At 36.6% G+C, this 22584-nt stretch overlaps 3 protein-coding genes and 1 pseudogene across 4 annotated transcripts; 2 read left to right on the top strand and 2 right to left on the bottom strand.

Moving 5' to 3' along the window:
- On the bottom strand, positions 426 to 1641 carry LOC104736642 (annotated as a pseudogene).
- LOC104736640 (cytokinin riboside 5'-monophosphate phosphoribohydrolase LOG8-like) lies at positions 10481 to 12256 on the bottom strand. The gene is made up of 7 exons (XM_010456660.1): positions 12055 to 12256; positions 11635 to 11732; positions 11514 to 11544; positions 11287 to 11386; positions 11125 to 11195; positions 10891 to 11034; positions 10481 to 10807 (listed from the first exon to the last, which is right to left on the bottom strand). Exons 1-7 carry the CDS (start codon positions 12241 to 12243, stop codon positions 10733 to 10735), a joined length of 708 nt encoding a protein of 235 aa, XP_010454962.1. The 5' UTR covers positions 12244 to 12256; the 3' UTR covers positions 10481 to 10732.
- Positions 14773 to 18643, top strand: LOC104736639 (alpha-L-arabinofuranosidase 2-like). The gene is made up of 18 exons (XM_019234374.1): positions 14773 to 14985; positions 15147 to 15201; positions 15279 to 15493; positions 15584 to 15705; positions 15808 to 15961; positions 16038 to 16107; positions 16202 to 16347; positions 16429 to 16474; positions 16556 to 16608; positions 16698 to 16840; positions 16947 to 17067; positions 17142 to 17213; positions 17329 to 17432; positions 17516 to 17572; positions 17663 to 17852; positions 17934 to 18071; positions 18191 to 18353; positions 18628 to 18643. Exons 1-17 carry the CDS (start codon positions 14791 to 14793, stop codon positions 18347 to 18349), a joined length of 2040 nt encoding a protein of 679 aa, XP_019089919.1. The 5' UTR covers positions 14773 to 14790; the 3' UTR covers positions 18350 to 18353; positions 18628 to 18643.
- On the top strand, positions 20019 to 21831 carry LOC104736638 (EKC/KEOPS complex subunit bud32-like). Of its 2 annotated transcripts, none has more exons than XM_010456658.2 (7): positions 20019 to 20130; positions 20380 to 20462; positions 20630 to 20743; positions 20837 to 21115; positions 21188 to 21301; positions 21391 to 21463; positions 21550 to 21831. In XM_010456658.2, the coding sequence occupies exons 2-7, from the start codon at positions 20400 to 20402 to the stop codon at positions 21585 to 21587; spliced, it is 681 nt and encodes a 226-aa protein (XP_010454960.1). In that variant the 5' UTR covers positions 20019 to 20130; positions 20380 to 20399; the 3' UTR covers positions 21588 to 21831. The 2 variants fall into 2 exon arrangements, with proteins under 2 accessions (XP_010454960.1, XP_010454959.1); XM_010456657.2 differs by having other exon boundaries at positions 20376 to 20462.

Below are 22584 nucleotides of genomic sequence, written 5' to 3'. Positions count from 1 at the left end.
TTTTTTTTTTTTTTTTTTTTTCACAAGTGTGTCATCTTTATATTATAAGCCATGTCAAACATTACAAGCAGTTCAAAGGCAGTAAAGATCAACGATTACATCAAAAGGATTATCAAGTAAGAACATTGACAATCTTTAATTGTAACTAGAAGAGATTCACTATTACATCTTCAATTGTTCTTCATAGCGAACCAAAAAAGACTGGGCTATGACTGCTAGAAGCCTGTGTTTTAACCCATCCAGAACAGAACCAAAAAGGAGACAACCATATCTGCTCTAGAAACTTATTCATCAACCTTGATTATCCTGGAACCCAAAAAGTTATGACATAATTTGCAGAGTGAACTACCTTTTCTTAGGAGGCTTTTGGAGACTCCCTATCTCATCTTGAAACTTCTGTTTTTGTTTCCTATATGCATCCGTCTGAGGAAAACGAGAACTTTGACCATTCTCAAAACAACCTGGAATTCTCGAAGTGAATACATCTTCTGAGCTTGGAGTAACATTCGAGTTTACTGATGACTGGTTCCTTCCCTGAGCTGCTTGCGGAATCGGAACTGTAAAGTGTTGAATACCATGTAGACATGTTGCCGGAAAGTATGGAGAAGCTGCTGCGATTTCTACAGGGTTAAGCGGACGAGTTTCTAGCCTTGGAGGTTGAGATAATGGTGCTACAAAAGAGTCATCAGAGACTTGAGACTGGGAGTTTAGGTCAGATTCTAGATTCATCATCAAGCCGTCCATTATAAACTGGCACTTCAGGACTGATTCTTCTTTCATTATAGACAGGTACTTCAGGAATCTCTGAGCTGAGCCGTGAAACAGGAGAAGGCTGGAGATCAAGGCATGAACTTCGATGATGCGTAAGTCTAAGACAATTACTACAGATCCGACGGAGATGCTCATACTGAAAACTGATCAAGGCTCTTTCTCCATATTGAAAATAAACCCTCCGGAAGAATCTTAGTCTATTTGTGATTCCAAAGCGGATTCTAACTCTAATAAAGGCTATTTGTGAAGTAGTTACTTCATTAAAGTCTGAATAAACTACCTCACCCAAAGTTTCCGCTATTAGTCTGATTGTTCCTGCAGAGACATAAGGTAGTGGAATACCTCGAAGTTGAACCCATAGATCAATGGTTGTAAGATAGTCCCAATCAGGAAAGTCTTCCCAGCGTTGAAAAGCTACAAACCAGTTGTTGAAAGTCCATGGTTGTCTTCGTTGGACAGAAAGTAAATCAAATTCTGATTGGAACAGGAACTGGATATAAGTATCATTTAAGACTCTGCCATGGACCCGAGAAGCTAGACCCCAAGATTGTGGTAAAGATTCAACAACAGTTTGAAGTCTTTGAAAAGTAGGATTGAGGGGACGAGCAATCAGACTGAGTCTGTATGAGCTACAACATCAGCATAGGCAGAGTGAGGAATGAAAAGCTCTGGTTCTTCTCTGCCTAAATCTAGGTTTTGTATTTCATCCCACCAACTATCAGCCATATGGATATAGAAGGTGAAAGAAAACGGTGTAAAGATTGCAGGTGAAAAGGTAATAGAGTGAAAGAGAATATTTATAGTGTAAGGAAGTAAAGAACACGTATATATTTTGGGCAACCCAAAGTTACTACGTAACTAGATGAGCGAAGAAAAAGATTTAGGAACCCAAAGTTACTGCGTATGTAGATAAGGAAAGAAAGAAAAATCTACAGCAGAAAGGACAAAAAGTAATGATGAAAGGAAAAGATAAGAATAAGGAAACTTAAAGATGAGGTTTCGTTAATTTAGCTAGACAACAAAAATAGTCAACCCAAGTAAGTCAACCCATTTCAGGAGGAGTGTTCCTCTCTGAATCAAAAAGAGATTTTAGCCAAATGGGGAATCCTTGAGCTACATAAGACTGGAATCTATTACCTTGAATTACACTGTGAGCAATGAGGAAAGTAGCCTTGTTAGAGGTATGATTGGCATCCTCTATCTTCCAATCTGATATTGGTTCTAGGCTCCTCAAAATTTCAGAGGCATAGTACTGGAAAAAGGGCCATTCCTGAGACCAATTGATTGCATTGACCATCTCGAGAGCTTCAGAAGCAAAAATGACATAGTTGATATTGTGACTAATCATGCAATCAATAGTCCACAAAACATTCTGAAATTTTGCTTCCGTTAAAGATTTAATATCCGAGAAAGATCTCCGACTGTGTAGCAAAACCTTACCATTCCCATCTCGCAAAACCCAGGAAAAACCAGCTGAATTATATCTTTTTGACCAAGACATACCTATATTACATTTCAGCCAAGGAGTAGGAGCTTTAGTCCATGTCTTTAATAATCTGCCTCTATCAAAGGTTCTGGAGCTAGCATATCTCGTTTCAATTAACTGAGCATTGAACCACTGTGACGCTTCTTCTTTACTTTTCAAAACCAAATCTGTCATCACATTAGATATCTCTTCAAAGAAAAAGCCATTCCTATTCTTCAACAGATACCAAAGTATCCATGGAAAACTCCTTCTAATATGCTCTGGAATGACTTGATTCTTAGACATGACAAGCAAATACTGGATATTAGAGAATTCCGAGTTAGCCCAACCACCTTCTGGACATGGAAATTCTGAAAGAGCCCAAACCTGTCTAGCAATAGGACAAGAGAAAAGAGCATGATTAATAGATTCTTTACTCCAACCACAGAATTGACATCTCATGTCTTTACTCATTCCTCTTAATTCCAATTTATCTGCTATAGCAAGTGCTCCATTTACAGCTCTCCATAAGAAAAATTTGAGTTTAGGAGAAGTTTGTACAGACCAAACTTGAAGCTTTAAGTCATTGAGAGATGGCCGAATCTCTGCTGCTGTAATTAGATCAGGCTTATTAAGTTGAGAAGCTAACCAGTATCCTGATTTGACAGAATAGTCTCCACTCCTATTATGCATCCAAAACCAGTAATCTGCTCTTGACACCACAGGTTGATGAACCAATATAAGATTGACATCTCTGGGATAGAAAAGTTCTTATAGTCTATCCATATTCCATCTTCCATTTGGAAAATCAATCAAATCTTGTACTCGAAGATACAAGTCAACAAATATATTCTTCATTAGTGGTACCCGCATTTCGTTATCACACAACAATGGATCAATCCAAACACGAGAGCTCTGACCATTACCTATCATTTTCCTGAGACCTCGAATAAGCAAATGACGTCAATGTATCATACTTCTCCAAATATAAGAAGGACGTGATCCCAGACTTGCAGAGAGGATGTCAGTATCTTCAAAGTAAATGCTTTTCATAACTCTAGCAAGGAGAGAAGAAGGGTTCTGAATAATTCTCCAGACCTGTTTTGCTAACAAGGCTTGATTAAAGCATTGTAAATCTCTGAATCCTAAGCCGCCCCTTTCTTTAGACAAACACATCTTATCCCAACTAACCCAGTGAATCTTCTTTTTATGCTCCATAGAATTCCACCAAAAATTAGACATAGCTGCAGTAAGTTTTTCACAAGTGGTTTTTGGCAATTTAAAGCAAGTCATGGCATAAATAGGAAGAGCAATTGCTATTGCTTTAAGAAGAATTTCTTTACCTCCAAGAGATAATGTCCTCTCAAACCAACCTGATAACTTAGATTTTAATCTATCATAGATATAGTCTAACATTTGCACTTTAGATCCACTAAAACATTCTGGTAAACCTAAATAGGTGCCTGAACCACCTTCCGTATGAATTCCTGTCAGATCTTTGATTGATTTCTGCACATGAAGATCAACTTTGGAGCCAAAAGTAATTGAAGACTTATTCAAATTAATTCTTTGGCCTGTGATAACTCCATAGTAATCTAGAATTTGCTTAAGGGAAGCAGCTTGATTAACAGAAGCTTTACAACTAAAAACACTATCATCAGCAAAGAGTAGATGATGAACCGCTGGACCTGATGGAGAAAACTAAATTCCTTGAATAGATCCTGCTCTTTCAGCTCGGTTCAACAAATGAGTAAGACCTTCTGTGCATAACACAAATAGAAAAGGAGAAATAGGATCACCTTGCCTCAATCCACGTTGAGGCACAATCATAGCAAAAGGATTGTCATTGATCAATACCGAATAAGTGACCGAAGTTACACAAAACATCATCCAGTCTATCCATTTTGGATGAAAGACAAGGGCTTGTAACAAACCACAAAGATAGCTCCATTCAAGTCGATCAAAAGCTTTAGACATATCGGTTTTGATGGCCATATATTCAGACGATATGGTAGAATGAGTCCGTAGAGCATGAACCATTTCATGAGCAATTGATATATTATCTGATATACATCTTTTTGCTACAAAGGCAGACTGAGTAGGAGAGACTAATTGGGACAGTAAAGGCTGCAGTCGTGATGTCAGAACCTTGGATATGATTTTATATAGAACAGAACACAAACTGATAGGCCTAAGGTCTGACATTTGGTGTGGATTGATTATTTTTGGGATGAGGCACAACTGAGTGTAATTCCATTCAGATGGAAATGAACCTGAAGTAAAGAACTTCTGAACTTCCAACGTAACTTGTGGACCAACGATCTCCCAATATTTTTGAAAGAAGAGACCTGTCATACCATCTGAAAAGTTCCTATTATTATTAAGGAAAAGTTCCTATTATTATTAAGTTTTGTAATGGTAATTCTAATAAGTTTAGGAAAAGTGTAAACCTATAAATATAAAAGTCCATGGAGAGGTGTTCCATAAGACTTGAGAGAAAGAGAGATTTAGTTTTTGAGAGAGTATTCTAAATCTAATAATAAAGGTGTTCTTATTTTCTTCAAGTTTTATTCTTAGATTTGGTATCAGAGCAAGATTGTGTTTCTGATCAAAAAAACGGTGGAGAAAACTTTTCGAAACCAAGCATGGGGGACGAACATAATTCACCGTCACGAACGAAGGACCTTGGAGCACCATCAATCCAGTGTCCATTACTAACATCAACAAACTACACAGTTTGGTCGATGAGGATGAATATCATACTCCGAGTTAGCGAAGTATGGGATACAATCGAACCGGGATCTAAAGATGAAAAGAAGAATGATATTGCGACAGCTCTTCTATTCCATTCTGTCCCCGAGTCACTTATCTTGCAAATAGGAGAGCAAGATTCAGCTAAACACTGTGGAATGATATCCGATCACGTCACCAAGGAGCGGAACGTGTAAAGGAAGCTGGACTTCAGACTTTGTTAGCAGAACTCGAGCGGTTGAATATGAATGATTCAGATTCGGTAGATGACTTTGCAGGCAAGATTTCAGGGCTTGCATCGCAATCGGCTTCTTTGGGAGCGACCATTGAAGAACCAAAGTTGGTAAAGAAGTTTCTTATAGGATTACCTAGAGAAAAATTTATTCATATGGTAGCTTCTCTAGAGCAAGTCCTCGACTTAAATACAACGACGTTTGTGGACATAGTAGGAAGGTTAAAAACTTATGAGGAACGAATTGGAGAAGTAAGTTCAGTCGAAGATCAAGGCAAGTTGATGTTTGCGAATACCTCTAATAATCGTGGAGGTTACGGTGGTTTCCGAGGAGGATCCAGAGGTAGAGGCGGCTTCGGTAGAAGCGGAAACAACAGAGGTAGTTTTGGTAGAGGTGGTTTCGGTAGAGGCAGGGGTCGAGGGAGATTCAATGGCCAAAACCAAGGAGGAGAAGCCACAGAAGACAACCAAAACAAACCAAAGAAATACTTATCGAAAGTGATATGTTGGAGATGCGATAAGCCAGGGCACTATGCGACAACGTGAACAAACAAACCGATTCAAAACCACAATCAGAATCAAAAATCAAACCTGAATGAGACACATGAAGTCGATGCACTGTAAGTGTTTGGTATGCATGAAGTAGTGTTTTTAAACGAAGACAAGGTAATTCCGAAGAACTACGATACCAACAAAGGCAATGCAAGTGTTTGGTATTTGGATAATGGAGCAAGCAATCACATGTCAGGAAATAAGGAGTTTTTCTGCAGTTTAGATGGAGCAAGCAAGTGTTTGGTATTTGATATTGTTGGAAAGGGGATCATTAACTTTGTGTGCAAGACTGGAGAAATAAGAGCACTCAAAGAAATTTATTTTATACCCGACCTTAAACACAACATTTTGAGCCTTGGCCAAGAAACAAAGGGAGGTTGTGAGTTGAACATGAAAGGAGAGTTTCTGACACTTCTAGATCCGTGTGGAAGATTACTTGTGAGAGTTACTAGGTCTTCAAACAGACTTTACAAGACACCAATGGAAATAAGTCCTCCAATGTGTTTGCAGCTCGAGAGTGATGATACTACATGGCGTTGGCATGCTCGGCTGGGGCATGTAAGCTTTAATGTTATGAATAACATGGTTTGGAAGGATATGGTTGTAGGAATGCCACACATGATCCATGATAGGGGTATGTGTGAGGTGTGCTTAGTTGGGAAGCAAACAAGAGGTTCATTCCCGGCTAAAGCAAGTTTTCGTGCATCACAGGCCTTGGAATTGGTACATGGAGACTTGTGTGGTCCGATTTCACCACCGACACCAGCTAATAACCGATATGTTTTTGTTCTAATTGATGATTTCTCTAGGTACATGTGGATAATGCTACTAAGAGAAAAAAGTGAAGCATTTGATCGCTTTAAACGGTTTAAAGACTTTGTTGAAAAACAGAGTGGGCTCTCCATGAAGACGTTTAGAACCGATAGAGGAGGAGAGTTTACCTCAGCTGAGTTCAATCGGTTATGTGAGGAGAACGGCGTTACTAGACATCTAACCGCACCGTATACACCACAACAAAACGGTGTGGTAGAGAGAAGAAACCGTACTTTGATGGAGATGATAAGAAGCTTGATGAAAGCAATGTCGGTTCCGAATGATATGTGGGGAGAAGCTGTACGCCACTCGACTTACCTCATCAATCGAGTGCCCACAAAAGTACTGTATGGTCAAACTCCGTATGAGGGTTTTATGTCCAAGAAATCGAACATTGAGCACTTGAGAGTGTTCGGTTGTGTTGCCTATGCAAAGATCAATAGACCACAGTTGAAAAAGCTAGATGATAGATCAAAGAAAGTGATCAATCTTGGAACAGAACCTGGTTCTAAAGCTTATAGACTCTACGACCCTGTTGCGGAGAAAGTAGTTGTCAGCAGAGACGTCATATTTGACGAAGGTAAGGCTTGGGACTGGTCATCTATGACAAACAAATCAGATGGTGAACCTGGTATGTTTAGGCTCTTTTAAGAAGGCTTTATCAAAGATGGTGGTGGACACGGTAATGAAAAAGGCAACGATCAACAAGATGCAGACCCAGAAGATGTAAATCATGATAACCACGAAGATGAAGAAGATAATGAGAATGATATGAGTGATGGGAATCATATTGAGGAGCAACAAGTCGGAGTTCAACCTCTGGTCACTAGATCTGGTCGTGTGATAACAAAGCCACGTTATCTTAATGATTACGTCTTATTTGCAGAAGAAGCAAGTTGCAGGTTGTTTCTAACACTAGATGGGGAACCAGAAAATTATTTCGAAGCTGGGAAGATAAAAGAGTGGATCGATGCTATGAAGGCTGAACTGGATTCGATCACAAGGAACAACACCTGGGAGCTTGTAGACAAACCAGTTGGTGTTAAACCTATAGGAGTTAGGTGGGTCTACAAACTCAAACGAAAAGCTGATGGTTCAGTGAATAAGTATAAGGAGAGGTTAGTTGCAAAAGGATATGTGCAACAACAAGGTATAGATTTCGATGAGGTGTTTGCTCCAGTAGCTAGAATCGAAACTATACGGCTTTTAATAGCAGTCGCAGCAACAAGAGGTTGGGAGATTCACCACTTAGACGTGAAGACAACTTTTCTCAATGGCGAACTAAAAGAATTAGTCTATGTTACTCAACCTGAAGGTTTTGGGAAGAAAGGAGAAGAGGATCGAGTTTATAGGCTTTATATGGCCTTGTATGGTCTCCGTCAAGCTCCTAGAGCTTGGAATACAAAGCTGGATCTAGTTCTAAAAGAAATTAACTTCAAGAAGTTTGTGAAGGAACCGACAGTGTATTGTAAGAAGAAGGAGAAGGAGTTATTAATTGTTACTATCTATGTTGATGATCTATTTGTAACAGGAACATCACTCAAGATCATCAAAGGTTTTAAAGAGGACATGTCAAGGAGGTTCGAGATGTCGGATCTTGGGAAATTAACTTATTATCTTGGCATAGAAGTTATTCAAGGAGCAGATGGAATCAAGATCAAACAGGAAGCATATGCTCAAGGAATACTTGTTGATGCATGAATGGGGTCCTGCAATCCAACTCATGAACCGATGGAGCCTGGTCTGAGTTTATCAAAAGCGGAAAAGGAAAAGGAAATCGATGCTACAAGGTATAGAAGAACCATAGGTTGCTTAAGATATCTTCTCCACACGAGACCAGATTTGTCTTTTGCAGTTAGAGTCCTTAGCCGCTATATGCAGAGTCTGAGGGTGTCTCATGGGCAAGCTATCAAACATGTACTAAGGTACTTAAGAGGAACTACTGGTTACGGTTTGTTTTTCAAGAAGGATCACCGGATACAGTGACAGTAGCCACAACATTGACATCGACGATGGAAGAAGCACCGCAGGTCATGTTTTCTATTATGGTTCATCACCTATCACGTGGACAACACAGAAACAGCCGACTGTGGCATTATCATCATGCGAAGCAGAGTTAATGGCTGCTACGGAAGCTGCCAAACAGGCTATATGGCTCAAAGAGTTGTTGAGCGAGATACTAAGCGTGAAAGGAGAGAAGATCCTGCTTAGAATCGATAATGAATCAGCTATAGCTCTAACCAAGAATCCAGTATTTCATGGGAGAATGAAGCATATGCTTGCTAAGTACCACTTCATTCGAGAGTGTGTAGAGAATGAGCAGATTGAGGTCGAACATGTGCCAGGAGAGGAGCAGAAAGCCGACATACTTACGAAGCCACTAGGACGAGTTAAATTCAAGGAAATGAGGAGATTACTCGGAGTTGAAGATATCAAGCTTCTCGGAGTTCATGTTGGAATTACGGGGGAGAATGTTGGATAATTCCAACTGGAGGAAGAAGCTATCTCCTAGGAAGTTGTCAAAAGAGATAGATTAGGAAAAGGAAAAGTTCATATTATCATTAAGTTGTGTAATGGTACTTCTAATAGGTTTAGGAAAAGTGTAAATCTATAAATATAAGAGTACATGGAGAAGTGTTCCATAAAACTTGAGAGAAAGAGAGATTTAGTTTTTGAGAGAGTTTTCTAAATCTAATAAGAAATGTGTTCTTATATTCTTCAAGTTTTATTCCTAAAATATTTTCTTTAATATTAGATTAAGTTTGTGTATTTAGTGTTTGACAAATATATCAGAAGTCCGATATAGGTTGATTAGTTTTATCTCCGACATAAAGTTCGAGCATCTATTTAGAGGTAAACTTATATTATGTACGCGATTTTCTAGTATTCGTGTTTGTCTCCTTTCTTCTGATCCATGTCTCCCTTTCATCTGATCCATGTCATGCCCCAAATATCCTCTATTGGAGAAAATGAAGGGGCAATTATAAAAAAAAAATATATAAACCGGATCCAACTCCAAGTGTCACAACTAATATTTTGTGTAGTCTCCGGTCGGATTACACCCTATAGTCGTGGGATTCTAGAAAACCAATATTTGATGTACTTCCAGCAGTTGCAATGTGACAAAAACAATACTGGTGTCGTCCATTGACATATCAATAGAATCGTTTTGGTCATGAAAACTTATTCTGCCCAATTATAGTAGACATGAGTTCGTGTATGAATGCATTTAATGGCTATGTATGGTCTAGATTGGGATCTTAGATAGAATTTTTTTTGGCCAATGTTACTATTCCTTTGTCTTTTTTATTGACAAAATACTACTATTTTGGAATGTCACATCTGGATTCATTCAAGAACATGAATGGATTCAAATGCTACAATTTTCGTTCCATGATTGAAAATAATTTATGCATTATAGGTAAATTGATCCATGTGTGCCAAATAGATTTTACTTTTACAATCAGTTAGACCTCATACTGGGCTAAAAAAGCATAGAGCCAGATCAAAACTAGGCTTAGTGGCTTACGCACACCTGAGCAGTTTATGTCCTACTCGCAAATCTTTGGCCCAAATTGACTCCTAACTGAAGTCGCATCCTAGTGTTAGTGCCTTAGTGGCATGTACATAGCCTGATTGCATCCTAGACAGATTTGTGATTGGAGAAATAATTTAAAGGAGGTCAGTTAAAAAAAAAACACCGGTTTACAGAATCCTGGGAGAGGACACAGAGTAAAATTCCAAAGTGAATAATACTGAAATGGATACATATAGGCCAAACAACAACTAACCGAGGGAGTTAAGGGAAAGGTAAAAAATGACAAGTGAAAGAAATAGACCTGTTCCCGACTCATGTTGCTTTCAGAAGAGACATTATCTAAGTGCTTCCATGTGAGTTAAGTAAGCTGTCGCTTTTCAAGCTTAGAATCTGTCACAATTTCTTTCCAAACAAAAAAACTGACAGATCATTCTGATTGATTTCCAACATTCAAACAAAAAAAAGACATAATGGCCTTAACCATACACCAAACGCTTTGCACTATTGAGAAAAGATTGTAATTTGCAAACACAATTGCTGTTTCAAATGCTTAAGAGATTGTTTCTTAATGCAAAAGACACAAAAATACCACCATTGTTAAGCAATCTGGCTAACGGTAATCTCCAAGTTGTTCAACTTGCCAGCTTTGGTGGGAAGCAATGTGCTTGTGTGAAGGAGTATATAGCTGCCAAGAGGAACAATAAGTGAAAACTATGGTACTGTTTATACTCATAACACAAAAACAGAATCTAAAGTGTGTTTAGGTACCTCCATCTTCTCCATAAGTTCTTTAGCAGAGGGAGCAGAAACAATGATATTACGAGCGCCAGGCTTGATAAAACCTTCTTCAACTCCAGTATCAAATAATGCAAGCAAATTGTTATAGTAACCATCAACATTCAAAAGACCAACCTGCAGAGATATATAATACAATCCTCATCATTAACATAGTATCTATTTGTCTTCCTGTTGATACCTGCAAAGGGAATAGCGTCATAATACCGTCTTCTTATGGATACCGAGTTGTGCCCATGTTATTATCTCCAGAAGTTCCTCCATAGTTCCATAACCTCCTAATGAAACAAAAAGCCACCAGCATCTTTAAAAAAGTGGACTAAAACAGAACTAAAAACCATGCTAGAATTTTGGAATTAGAAAACTCGCCAGGAAGCGCAATGAAAGCCTCAGCTTCTAGAGCCATTGCAGCTTTGCGCTCGTGCATGTCTGCAACAACTCTTACTTCTCCAACAGTCTCACCAGATATCTACTTAAACCCATTCAATCATAAAGTAATTAACAAAAACAGAATGAAGTCATCTAATCCAAAATTCAATTTAATTTGCAAACAATGAATAATTTTAGAAATGAAAGGTTTCAAGATGTAAACATACCTCAACAGGCATCAAAGCTTTGGGAATGATCCTATACAGAAATACATACAAAAGCTCTTAAACTGTATCATATCAGAAAAGAAGGAAAAATATAAAGAAGAGAGACGATCTTAAAACTAACCCGAGTACATGACAACCACCTTCTGAGACTCTCCGTGATATCAAACCCATTAGACCAACACTTCCACCACCATAAACCAAATCTATCTTTCTCTTCACCTACAATTCCAACACCAATACTTTACAGAAACAATTGATACAATAGATACTTCTAACAATAAACATTATTCAGAGCAACAACAACTATTTCTCAGAGCCACAAAGCAAAAGCACTAAATATGAACAAATCTAAACATTGTCACAGCATCGGGATACAAATAAACACAAACCCATGTCTAAGAACATTCACAAGAACAAGCAAATTTTAAAAAGTTTGGATCTTTTGCTCTCAAAACACTATAAAGTTCTGATTTTTTTTTTTTTTTAATTTGCCAGAAGACTTTAGTCACCCAGAACAAAAACAGAAGAGAGCAAAGCAAACCAGTTCATTGCCAAGTTCGATTGCGGCATCGCTGAAAACTTCTCTGTGACCAGAGTTACTTCCGCAAAATACACAAACTTTACTGAATCTGCTTCTCTCCATTACTAAGCTTTGCAAAAGCCCAACATTTTTTTCTTTTAGAGAAGCCGTTATATAAAAAGCTAATGGCCAAAAAAAAAGGGAAAGCATAGACACAGAACGAATAAAGCGACAAAATAAACCTCTGTTAGCTTTTGGTACTACTAGTATATATGACGCAATAACCAAATAAGACTTTCAAATAAATAAAGAAAAATATAAGTTGAATTTACAAGAAGATTTAAATGTTTCAAAAGTGAAATTTACGAGTTGATACCATATCAATATTAATTCTAGCAAACATGGTTCGGATTCAGTTTGGTATTTTAAATAACATTTTAGCAAAAATTTGTTGTTTTATTTTGCCATTTTTATAGAAAAGAGAACTAGGAAGACAAAGTCACAAAAATATACAATATGCACAAAACTCAAATGAATTAAATTTAACTTATTTGAAAAAAAAAACAAAATAAAAACACAGAGGATTTCAATTGCATTTATATACGGTATTGGATTAGATTTACGACTGACATAACGGTTAAAAGTTAAAACCAAGGTTTTTACATGATAATTTTGACTAGGATATAATAGCAGCTAAATAAAAGTTGGGACAATACTTAGGTTCACCCGTTCATCCCGTTATAAAATATATGTATACATTATTATAACATTAAAAACTTAAATCGTTCTTTTATAAAACCAAACCGATATATAATTTTGTTCTAATTGTAAAATCTAAAACCTAACCATTTCATTTGTAAACCCAAACCGACATATAATTTTGTTCTAATTGTAAAATCTAAACCCTAACCATCTCATTTGTAAACCCAAACCAACATATAATTTCGTTCTAATTGTAAAATCTAAACCCTAACCATCTCATATGTAAACCCAAACCGACATATAATTTTGTTCTAATTGTAAAAATTAAACCCTAACCACCTCATTTGTAAACCCAAACCGACATATAATTTCTTTTTAATTATAAAATCTAAATCATAATTCTCATTTATAAACCCAAACCGATATAATAACCTCGTTTAATTGTAAAATCTAAACCAAACTAATTTTTAACTTTCTTTAAATAAAAGTATACATAATTTGTTTCCTTAATTAGTTTTGCTTTTTAATTTAATTTTCATTTATTTTTTAAATAAAATATTAGATATAACATTTTGATTAGTTGACAGGAGAGGAGATGAATTCAAAGGTTCACCCCTAGGAGTGAACCTAAGTATTTTTCTAAAAATTGTTTCTTTTTCTTTCATGCTAAACAAAATATTACCAAAATAGACCAAAAAATATATGAAAATATTCAAAAACATATTATTATTTAAACTATACAAAAAAAAACTAAATCAGAGAGAAAATTATAATAAAACAGTAATTATTACCCCATGGATGTGAAGAAAACACTTAAAAACCATTTGATTAATGATATACTTATACATTTTTGAATGAATGATACTTATATTTGTTTCTAGATATTTTTATTAATTTGGATGTGGCAGGCTGTTATAATCTAATAAACAAAACCTTTTTGAAAGATCAATGCACATTTTCACTTGATTTTTCTCCTTTCATTCTAAATAATATTCTTTATTAAGAAGAAGAAACTTTTGCATCATCGAAACAAACTTTGTTACCAAAGTAAGAAATTAGAAGAATACAGAAGAAAGAAGTGAGAAAAAAACAAAAGTTGTAATTTCTTCTCCACACGCCTTTCCTTAAAGTGGAGAAATTTGTTTTCAAACTTTTGTTTTATGCCCATATTATTAGCAAATTTGTGTCAGTGCGTTATATTATTTTCCAAAACACCTTACTACATATACATCAGAATTATTATTGGATGATTTTAGTTTTTCTTAAAGTTTCTATGGTTGAAAGTATTCGAAAATATTTGATAAGTTACGACTGACAACCTTCTATATTTTTTTTTGTTATTTTTGTGATATTTACAACCACTCAACGACTCACAATCGCAAACGCTCTAAGGAAATAATTTTAAACGTTTGTAAACGCGGTTTTTATAATTTGTGCAAGGAACCAAAGAAGCTCTCAAAGCAAATTAAAGAGACGTGAAGGTAATGTCGTCTTTGCTGGCGGTTTTGCCTATAAAGCAAGGCAAAGTAAACACATCTTACTCTTACTTCTAATCCTCGTTTCACTCCTCATTCGTGTCTTTCTCCTATCAAGGTTACTTTTTTTTTTTTTTTGATTCTCAGGTCTTCTAATCTGTGTTTCTTGCATAATGGGTTTACTCTTGATCTTGAAAATTTTGCTTCTCTAACTATTATTCAGCTCTTTTCTTGTAATTTTCTGTCAAGATCTTTCTTTCTTACCAAAGAATATTTGAAATCCAACACATTTACTTACTTTTTAAGATATATCTGACAAGAGTAAGACTGGATTTTTCTAAAGGCATTTGGGATATAATAATGTCTGAAGTCTTGAAAGTATATCAACTTTTGTTTTGTACAATGTAGTCACTTGAGTGTCTCCTCTTAGTTTTGATAATCTTGTGTGTTGATCTCAAGTTTGACTGTGATGATTATATACTATCATCAGTTTAGGGATGTGAAGGATTTATGAAACCGGATGTAACTAAATCATGTTTTTTTCCTTACAAGGTGTTTGCTCTGATTAGATTTGGTAAAGATGGACATGAAGACTTCTTGTCGATTTTTCACAAGTGTTTGCATGCTTTTATTTCTCCTCGGCTCTTGTTCTGTCTACCAAAGCCTTTGTCTTGTTGATGCTCAAGAAGACTCCATTCTGATCTCACTGCAAGTAGATGCTTCTAACGTGACAAGGCGACCAATTCCTGAAACTCTGTTCGGGATCTTCTTTGAGGTTTCGCACAATTACATGACTTTTATTATAAGTTTTTCTATCTTTGTGAACTTACCCTTTAGTCATGAGCTATTTTCTTGTAATTTTACTAGTCCTAATGTTTAATGTTTTTAACTTTTAACTCTTATAAATGTTCTGAATCTGAATGCAATTATTTTCAGGAAATTAATCATGCTGGAGCAGGTGGACTATGGGCTGAACTTGTTAGCAACAGAGGTTCTTAAATTTGGAATTTACTATTAACGTTTCATTACAGAGAATGGTGCATGATAACTAACAATCTTTGGTTCCAGGATTTGAAGCTGGTGGACAAAACATTCCTTCCAATATCTGGCCTTGGTCCATTATTCGAGATGAATCATCCATTTATGTTGTTACAGACCGTTCCTCGTGTTTTGAGCGCAACAAGATTGCTCTTAAAATGGAAGTGCTTTGTGACAGCAATGGCAGTAGCAATTCTTGTCCATCAGGAGGCGTCGGGGTTTATAACCCGGGTTACTGGGGCATGATGCATCTTATATACTCTTAGTCACAATTTTCATTTTCTCTAATGTTTAAAACAAGTTTTGCTCATATATGTGTATCTTTTTTACATCAGAACATTGAAGAAGGGAAGAAATACATTGTGGTGTTCTATGTGCGTTCGACTGGTGATATCGATCTGTCTGTGTCATTTACAAGTTCTAATGGATCATTGTCTCTTGCTTCACAAAATATTAAGTGAGAAAAGAAACTTTCACATTCTCCAATATTTTTTTCTGAATACTTTCTTACTGATGTTTATATAAAAAAATTGTTTGTTTATATATTTTATTTATGCAGAGCTTTGGGTTCTGAAGTTTCAAACTGGGCTAGAACGGAATTGGTTTTAGAAGCAAATGGTACAGATAATGGTGCAAGACTTCAATTTACAACTACCAAAAAGGGTTTAATTTGGTTTGACCAAGTCTCAGCCATGCCTATGGATACTTACAAGGTTTGTTAACTTCTCAAAACAGAGAAATTTATCTAAGAAAAATATAAACTTTTGGTTTTTACTTGGTTGGTCATAGGGACATGGTTTCAGAAATGATCTTATCCAAATGATGGTCGATCTAAAACCCCGTTTCCTCCGATTCCCTGGTAATTTCTAAAGAAAAAAAATAGTATTTCACTTGGTAAAATATGAAAAAGATGAGAAAAGCTAAGAGACTTACCATTATATTTTGGGAGTTAGGTGGTTGTTTTGTGGAAGGTGACTGGTTAGGCAATGCATTCCGCTGGAAAGAAACCGTGGGAGCTTGGGAGGAAAGACCTGGCCATTATGGTGATGTTTGGAAGTACTGGACTGATGATGGCCTTGGCCACTTTGAATTCTTTCAAGTAAGAGATCATTTTGTTACTTTCCGGTTCTATAAGCATTTCAATTATTTCTCCTAAGCTCGATATCAAATGTCAATGTAGCTTGCAGAAGACATTGGTGCAACCCCAGTATGGGTGTTTAACAATGGCAATTCTTAAATCTCTATTTCTTAAAGAATTTTTTTTTTTTTTTCATGTATTAATTTACCTCTGTGTGTAACTTTTGCAGGGATCAGTCACAATGATCAAGTTGATACAAAAAGTGTCATGCCTTTTGTTCAAGTATTCTCTTGGAGCTCTCACTAAGTGTGCTTCTTTAGTGAGCCAAAAAATGAAACTAAATTAAATGTCTCTTTTTTATACGGTTTCAGGAAGCGCTTGACGGTATAGAGTTTGCTCGTGGTGATTCTAATTCTACATGGGGATCGGTTCGAGCTGCAATCGGACATCCTGAGCCTTTTGAACTGAAATATGTTGCAGTTGGGAATGAAGATTGTGCTAGGACTTACTACAGAGGGTTTTTTTTTTGACAGTTCTCTCTGTTCTTAAGAACCATTTTGTCAGAAACAAACAAGAGCTTTGGTTATTACTAACTTTTAATACACAACTTTTTTTTTTTCAGGAAACTATCTTGAGTTCTATGATGCTATTAAAAAAGCTTATCCAGATATTAAAATCATCTCAAACTGCGATGCATCGTCTCAACCACTCAATCACCCTGCTGATTACTTTGATTACCATGTAAGAATACAAAAAAACGTTTCAAATTTTGTTATGCATAACATTTGGTTTTGACAGATTCTTTTTTGGTCCAGATTTACACTCTTGCAAAGGACTTGTTTAACAGGTACCATGACTTTGACAATACACCACGCAGTGGTCCAAAGGTGCGGTAATAGATGATACAAAATACTTCTTTCTCCACATAACGAAACATGGCTTTCTTGGCTTCTGTATCTTCTTCTAATGAATTAAGTTTTCAAACATTTTTTTTGGTTATAGGCTTTTGTTAGCGAATACGCTGTAAACAAAACGGATGCTAACACTGGAAACCTTTTGGCCGCTCTTGGGGAAGCAGCCTTCCTCCTTGGTTTGGAAAAGAACAGGTTTTTTCTAAACACCTTCATCTTCTTCTCTGGTTTTGGAAAAGAAAAGTTTAAACAGTTACTGTACCTTGTTTGTGTTGCAGTGACATTGTAGGAATGGTTAGCTATGCACCTCTCTTTGTCAACACAAACGATAGAAGGTATCTCTCAGTTTAGTTTTAAAGGTTTTTAATCAGTATCTTGAATGAGCTCATCTTAAACAAGCCGTTTGCTTTTGTTTTCTTTTTCAGGTGGATCCCAGATGCAATAGTGTTTAACTCGTCTCATCTATATGGAACTCCTAGCTATTGGGTCCAACAGTTCTTCACCGAGTCAAGAGGAGCAACTCTTCTCAATTCTATTCTTACGGGAAACTCTTCTTTAGTTAAAGCATCTGCCATCTCCTTCCAAACCAATGGAAAAGATTACATACAGATTAAGGTTTAGTTATTTCATATTCGTACAACTTGAACAAAATTAGAGTTCTCTTTTTGACCAAACATGAATGTTCATCTATTGCAGGCTGTTAACATTGGCGAAGAATCAGTATCTCTGAAGGTTGAGGTGACCGGATCGATCACAAAATATTATGGATCCAAGAAGAAAGTACTTACCTCTACCAATGTGATGGATGAGAATTCTTTCTCAAACCCAAAGATGGTATAACGATGAAGAATCAATCACAACATGAGCACGACAATTCAGGCTTATATTTGTTTTTTCTCCTGAATCTTGAAAACGTTTTCTAAAGTCATTTCCTCTGTTTTCATTTTCTGTAGATTGTTCCACAAGAAAGCTTGCTGGAGATGGCAGAGGAGGAGGACCTTATGTTTGTTCTTCCGCCGCACTCGTTCTCTTCGTTCGATTTGTTGAAAGAATCTGCAAATATAATAAAGGTGCCTAAATCTGATTCCTACAAGAAAACTTGTACAATGTGAAGACATANAAACTGATGAAGAATCAATCACAACATGAGCATGACTTCAGGCTTATATTTGTTTTTTCTCCTGAATCTTGAAAACGTTTTCTAAAGTCATTTCCTCTGTTTTCATTTTCTGTAGATTGTTCCACAAGAAAGCTTGCTGGAGATGGCTGAGGAGGGCCTTATGTTTGTTCTTCCGCCGCACTCGTTCTCCTCGTTCGATTTGTTGAAACAATCTTCAAATATAACCAAGATGCCTAAATCTGATTCCTACAAGAAAGCTTCAACAATGAGATAAAGCATGTTGCAGTATGTCTATACTCTTCAGTGGTCAACAAAAATATATAAACGTATATGTTTGTGGACGATAACTTGACATGCAAGTTTAATACCAACAAATTATAGTAATTTTTTTTTTACTTGGGTGTTTCATGTTGATACAAGAAGGCCGAAGGAAAATAAACAACCAATGTTTTAGTGGTTAAACTTAAACCCTCCTAAGAATAAGAAAAACAGTGAGAAGCAGTTTTTTTTGTTTTTCTTTTATTGAAGCTATAATTAGAAAGACATCCAGAACCAAATCTTCATACTTGAGAAACTAAAATCACCTTAATTCCAGCAATTTAAATCGGCTTTCAAAGCTAAAAACAACTTCACAAAACAGACTCCAAAAGATTACAAAACCATTAAAAAGTTCCATTACTTTTAGGGACTTTTATGCTTGTACATACAATTTTGATTCTATTATAATCTTTGTATGTACAAGCAAGATGACTGCCTTCATCGCCTTATTCACCGGCCTTTGTGGCTTCAAGAACAAAAAACAGCCTTTGGGAACGATCAAGACAGGGAACCAGTCATCTCCCCTGAAAACTAAAGAAAGAGAACAAACAAGCGATGACTTGCAAAACAAGGAAACCAATGACTTGCGGAAATCGATGACAATAATAGCGTTGCAAACCCTGATCTCCCATTGCCTCCAGCGAGAAAAGAAGCGTTACGAGGAACATATTCATGTAACAACATGGTGTTGCGAAAATCCATGTCTACTAAGAAGAAACTGAGCGCGAGCCTAACGATCCAAATGACGAGAGCATTGTCCATGACAAAGAGACACGACCGTGGGGAGGAAGATAAATCTGTGAGGAAGCAGAAACCAAAGGCAGAGAATTCGATACTGGTACGGCCAATTATACTTGGAGAGAGGTGTAAGGTTCCTCTTGATGAAGATGAAGACAAGAGCCAAAGGATGCCAAAGAACAACAGAATGTATCGTCCTAGATCCATGAGTTCGATCTCGATTTCGAGAACCAACTCGAAAATCGATATGAATGTAATTCCAGTAGAAGTAACATCAGAAGATGATTCAATGAAAACGAAAGAACATAATTATAAGAAGACAACTGATAGTGTTAAATGTAGAAAGCTAGAATACGAAAGAGAGATATCAATGTGGATGTAGAACGATATAATCAAAGTTGATAATTTAACATTAAACCAAAACAAAAAGATAATCAAATTTGATTACAAAGGATCAAATAGGTTTGTGTAAATTATTTAAACCGAACCGACTCAAAGTACTGAATGCTTTCTCGACATGTTAATTCGATCGGTTTATTTCTTTTAATTTTGGTTTTCGGTTCAGCTTCCGGTTCGAGTATTAAACCCTAATTTAATTAAATTCACAACCCGACGGCGAACACAAAGGCGCCGCGACTCTCTTCGTCTCTGTCTCCGACGATACAAGCTAGCTTTCTCTGTCTCCCGAACTCATCTCCGATACAACTCAGTTTTCAGGTTCGATTCGTCTCTGTGTCCGACGATAGTTTTATCCAATTTCATTTTTTTGCACGAAGATTCAATTTTTTTCCTACATATGTAGTTAAAAGCTACAGAATCAATTAGTTTTAATTCACAACGCATTTTTTATCTGAAGTAAAAAGATCTTAACTTGGTGGAGATTTAGGTTTAGAGGTGACTATTGTTAGCTGTAGACAGTTGCTAAAGTTTCTCTCTTTGTGTTGGCTTTGGTGTTTGTGTAGACAGACTCGTGAGAACTTTTAAGGATGGATTGTGAGGAAAATGTTGGGGATGAATCTCTTGTTCTGATAAAACAAGGAGCCGAAGCTGTAAGTGTATTATATAGTTGAATCAGTGTTTATGTTTTTTGCTTTTTGAGACAAGACTAAGTGTATACGTTTTCACTTATATAGTGTATTATATAGTTGAATCAAAAGTGTATACGTTTTTGTTCTGTGTGTGTGGCAAGGCTAAGTCTTTTCAGTTTAATCTTTAGAGGGTGTTCGAGTCTACATTTGCTGGAAGAAGGTCAATCGTGAAAGAACGATTCTCCAAGAAGTACAGACACCCGATTTTGGATGCGAAACTCACACTTAAGCGGTTGAATGCGGTTGGTTTTGTTCTGTATCACGTTATTCTTGTTTCTTTGTTTATATGTGAGAAAAGTAGGTTAAGTGTTCGTCTTATATGTTGTTGAATATAGGAGGCTAGGTGTATGACAAAGGCAAGAAAGCTTGGGGTTTGTACTCCAGTTCTCTATGCCGTGGATACTCTGCTTCACTCCTTGACACTTGAGTATATTGAGGGCGACTCTGTTAAGGACATTTTCCTTGACTTTGGAGCCAATGGGATTGTTGAGGAACGGTTAGATGATGTTGCTACTCAGATTGGGGCGGCCATTGCGAAGCTCCATGATGGTGGCTTGGCTCACGGTGATTTGACCACATCAAATATGCTAGTCAGAAGTGGAACGAATCAGCTCGTAAGTATTTTGATATGATCCCTTGATTAGTTACGTATGATGATTTATGACAATGGATATGTCTTCCGTCAGGTACTAATCGATTTTGGCTTGAGTGTCACATCGACCTTACCTGAAGACAAAGCTGTTGATTTATATGTACTTGAAAGAGCCTTACTCTCATTGCACTCTTCATGCGGGAATGTGGTAAGAGTGATGCATATCATAATTGTTTACTACTATTGATGGGTCTGTTGTTGTTGTCTCATATTAGTGTACTTTGTTGTCAACTGTAGATGGATCGTATACTGGCAGCATACAGGAAGTCGTCGAAGCAATGGTCAGCCACGTTTAACAAGCTTGCTCAAGGTTTTATTAAACCCTCTTCCATGTCCCCCTCTTTAAACCAAAATCTGTTTTCAAACCTGTAAAAGATCTTCTTTTGGTTTATGCAGTGAGGCAACGAGGGAGAAAGCGGACTATGATTGGATGAGCCAAGATATTTCGTGATCCTGTCCTTGAACGTGCGACTACAACAAAGCCACTCAAAATTTTCTATATGATCAAATTAGAGGTTGGAGGACACATGCATGTACTACAACAAAGCCACTCAAGTATTTTTGTTTTCGGTTGGGGGACGAGGTTGCACGAAACGAAATGGACATAAGACCACATTATTTGATGTGATGAGTATTTGAATCTTTAATTCTTATAATGAACTATCTTTTTTAAAAAAATGTTTAAAGAAAAATGATCTATACAAGGTACTCAGATGATGAATATTTAATTTTTTAAACATCATCATCTGACAAGAATATTCTATAATCAGCTCTAGTACTATTACACTGCTTCCGTAACAAGGTTCTTCTTCGGAAACCCATTGCATAACAGAACACTGTGCAATTTAGACTCCCATTTAGAAGCAAGAGACGAAGCAATAGAACCAGAAACACGAACTTTGTTAAATTTCTTCCCATCTTTCTTGATTGATCTCTCTCTACGAATGTTTTCAATTTCTTTGTTTTTTCTTAAAACCGATTCTCCCTTTCTGACACTCTTTCGCCCCTCTCTCTCTCTCTCTTATTGAGTTTTTATAGTAAATAGTATTGTAGTAGTAGTAGCAGCATACAAACTAATCATCAGATTTTAGTGGGTTTGATATCTTGTTTTTTAGTCCCGGGCGAACGGGTCAAACCGAACCGAGAAACTCGACGATTTCGGTTCTCGGCACCGAGTACAGACAGGAGCTGCAACCGATCGGCGATATTGATTTGCAATTCCGGATGTCGGTCGGGTCGGATCGGTAATCATAAAGAGAGATTATGTTGGTTCCCTATATAAGGCTAACTAGGTAATAACCCGCACTACATGCGAGATAAATCAACTCAAATAAAATTATTACAAGAAAACTATTATTTGGAATTCAAAGTGTCATAATAATTTATACATAATTTTTATTTTATTTTATTCAAATTTACATTTAATTATTT

The sequence above is a fragment of the Camelina sativa genome, chromosome 13 (assembly GCF_000633955.1).
Source record: "Camelina sativa cultivar DH55 chromosome 13, Cs, whole genome shotgun sequence".
Taxonomy (NCBI): Eukaryota; Viridiplantae; Streptophyta; class Magnoliopsida; order Brassicales; family Brassicaceae; genus Camelina; species Camelina sativa.
The sequence above is the reverse complement of the archived record's forward strand: the minus strand, read 5'-3'. Positions and strand labels throughout refer to the sequence as shown.

Bases quoted from the DNA above. Each gene is read 5' to 3' on its own strand.
- LOC104736640 (XM_010456660.1), bottom strand. From the start codon at position 12,243: ATGCTTTCCCTTTTTTTTTGGCCATTAGCTTTTTATATAACGGCTTCT. The intron at 11,733-12,054 runs GTTTGCTTTGCT...TTGGAATTGTAG, and splicing joins TCGAACTTGGCAATGAACTG to GTGAAGAGAAAGATAGATTT. The intron at 11,035-11,124 runs GTATTATGACGC...ATATCTCTGCAG, and splicing joins TCGGTATCCATAAGAAGACG to GTTGGTCTTTTGAATGTTGA.
- LOC104736639 (XM_019234374.1), top strand. From the start codon at position 14,791: ATGGACATGAAGACTTCTTGTCGATTTTTCACAAGTGTTTGCATGCTT. The intron at 17,214-17,328 runs GTGCGGTAATAG...TTTTGGTTATAG, and splicing joins CACCACGCAGTGGTCCAAAG to GCTTTTGTTAGCGAATACGC. The intron at 17,853-17,933 runs GTTTAGTTATTT...CATCTATTGCAG, and splicing joins AAGATTACATACAGATTAAG to GCTGTTAACATTGGCGAAGA.
- LOC104736638 (XM_010456658.2), top strand. From the start codon at position 20,400: ATGGATTGTGAGGAAAATGTTGGGGATGAATCTCTTGTTCTGATAAAA. The intron at 20,463-20,629 runs GTAAGTGTATTA...TTTAATCTTTAG, and splicing joins TAAAACAAGGAGCCGAAGCT to AGGGTGTTCGAGTCTACATT. The intron at 21,116-21,187 runs GTAAGTATTTTG...GTCTTCCGTCAG, and splicing joins GAAGTGGAACGAATCAGCTC to GTACTAATCGATTTTGGCTT.